Source organism: Myotis brandtii, unplaced genomic scaffold (assembly GCF_000412655.1).
Source record: "Myotis brandtii unplaced genomic scaffold, ASM41265v1 scaffold357, whole genome shotgun sequence".
Classification (NCBI taxonomy): domain Eukaryota; kingdom Metazoa; phylum Chordata; class Mammalia; order Chiroptera; family Vespertilionidae; genus Myotis; species Myotis brandtii.
In genome coordinates, this window is record NW_005363729.1 from 109,042 (window position 1) to 109,540 (window position 499).

A 499-nucleotide genomic window follows, 5' to 3' on the forward strand; every position below is an offset into this window, starting at 1 on the left:
CCCTGGCCCCCCACGGACCCTGACCCCCCGTGGACCAGAGAGACCAGGATAAGAAAACGTCCTTACGGGCTCGATGATGGCGGGTTCTCCCTTTTGACCTTTCTCACCCCGCGGTCCGTCGATCTGGGGGTGAGAAGCGCAGAGAGGGAATGAGAGGACAGGGAGGCCGTGATCACGCTTCCCCAGCAGGGCCACCCGGGCTGTCACGCCCCCTGGAGGCCGCCAGGAAGGGCCGCGCCGCACTCACCCCCTCGAAGATGGTGTCCTGGTTGGCGGGCATGCCCGGCCCGATCTCGGACGGGGACACGGTGGGGTCGTAGTAGGGGTCGTAGTAGCTCTCGTTCTCGTCCAGGTTCTTGATGGTTTCCTCTGTGAACTCCCCGTCCAGGTCCTCCTTCCCCTCCACGGGGGGCGGGGCCGGCTGGGGGCAGAGCGGGAGGGTCAGGGGAGCCACGGAGAGAGGCCCCTCCCTGCTGGGCCCAGGGCCTCGACCTGGGGC

General features: G+C 68.1%; 1 protein-coding gene across 1 annotated transcript in view; it reads right to left on the reverse strand.

Moving 5' to 3' along the window:
- COL5A1 (collagen, type V, alpha 1) overlaps positions 1-499 on the reverse strand; it is a gene marked incomplete at its 5' end in the record, with an annotated part of 94,117 nt that overhangs the window by 74,023 nt on the left and 19,595 nt on the right. The window contains 2 exons of the mRNA XM_014544215.1: positions 67-123; positions 248-421. Coding sequence (XP_014399701.1) covers positions 67-123; positions 248-421 — 231 coding nt within the window. The remainder of the gene's footprint in view (positions 1-66; positions 124-247; positions 422-499) is intronic.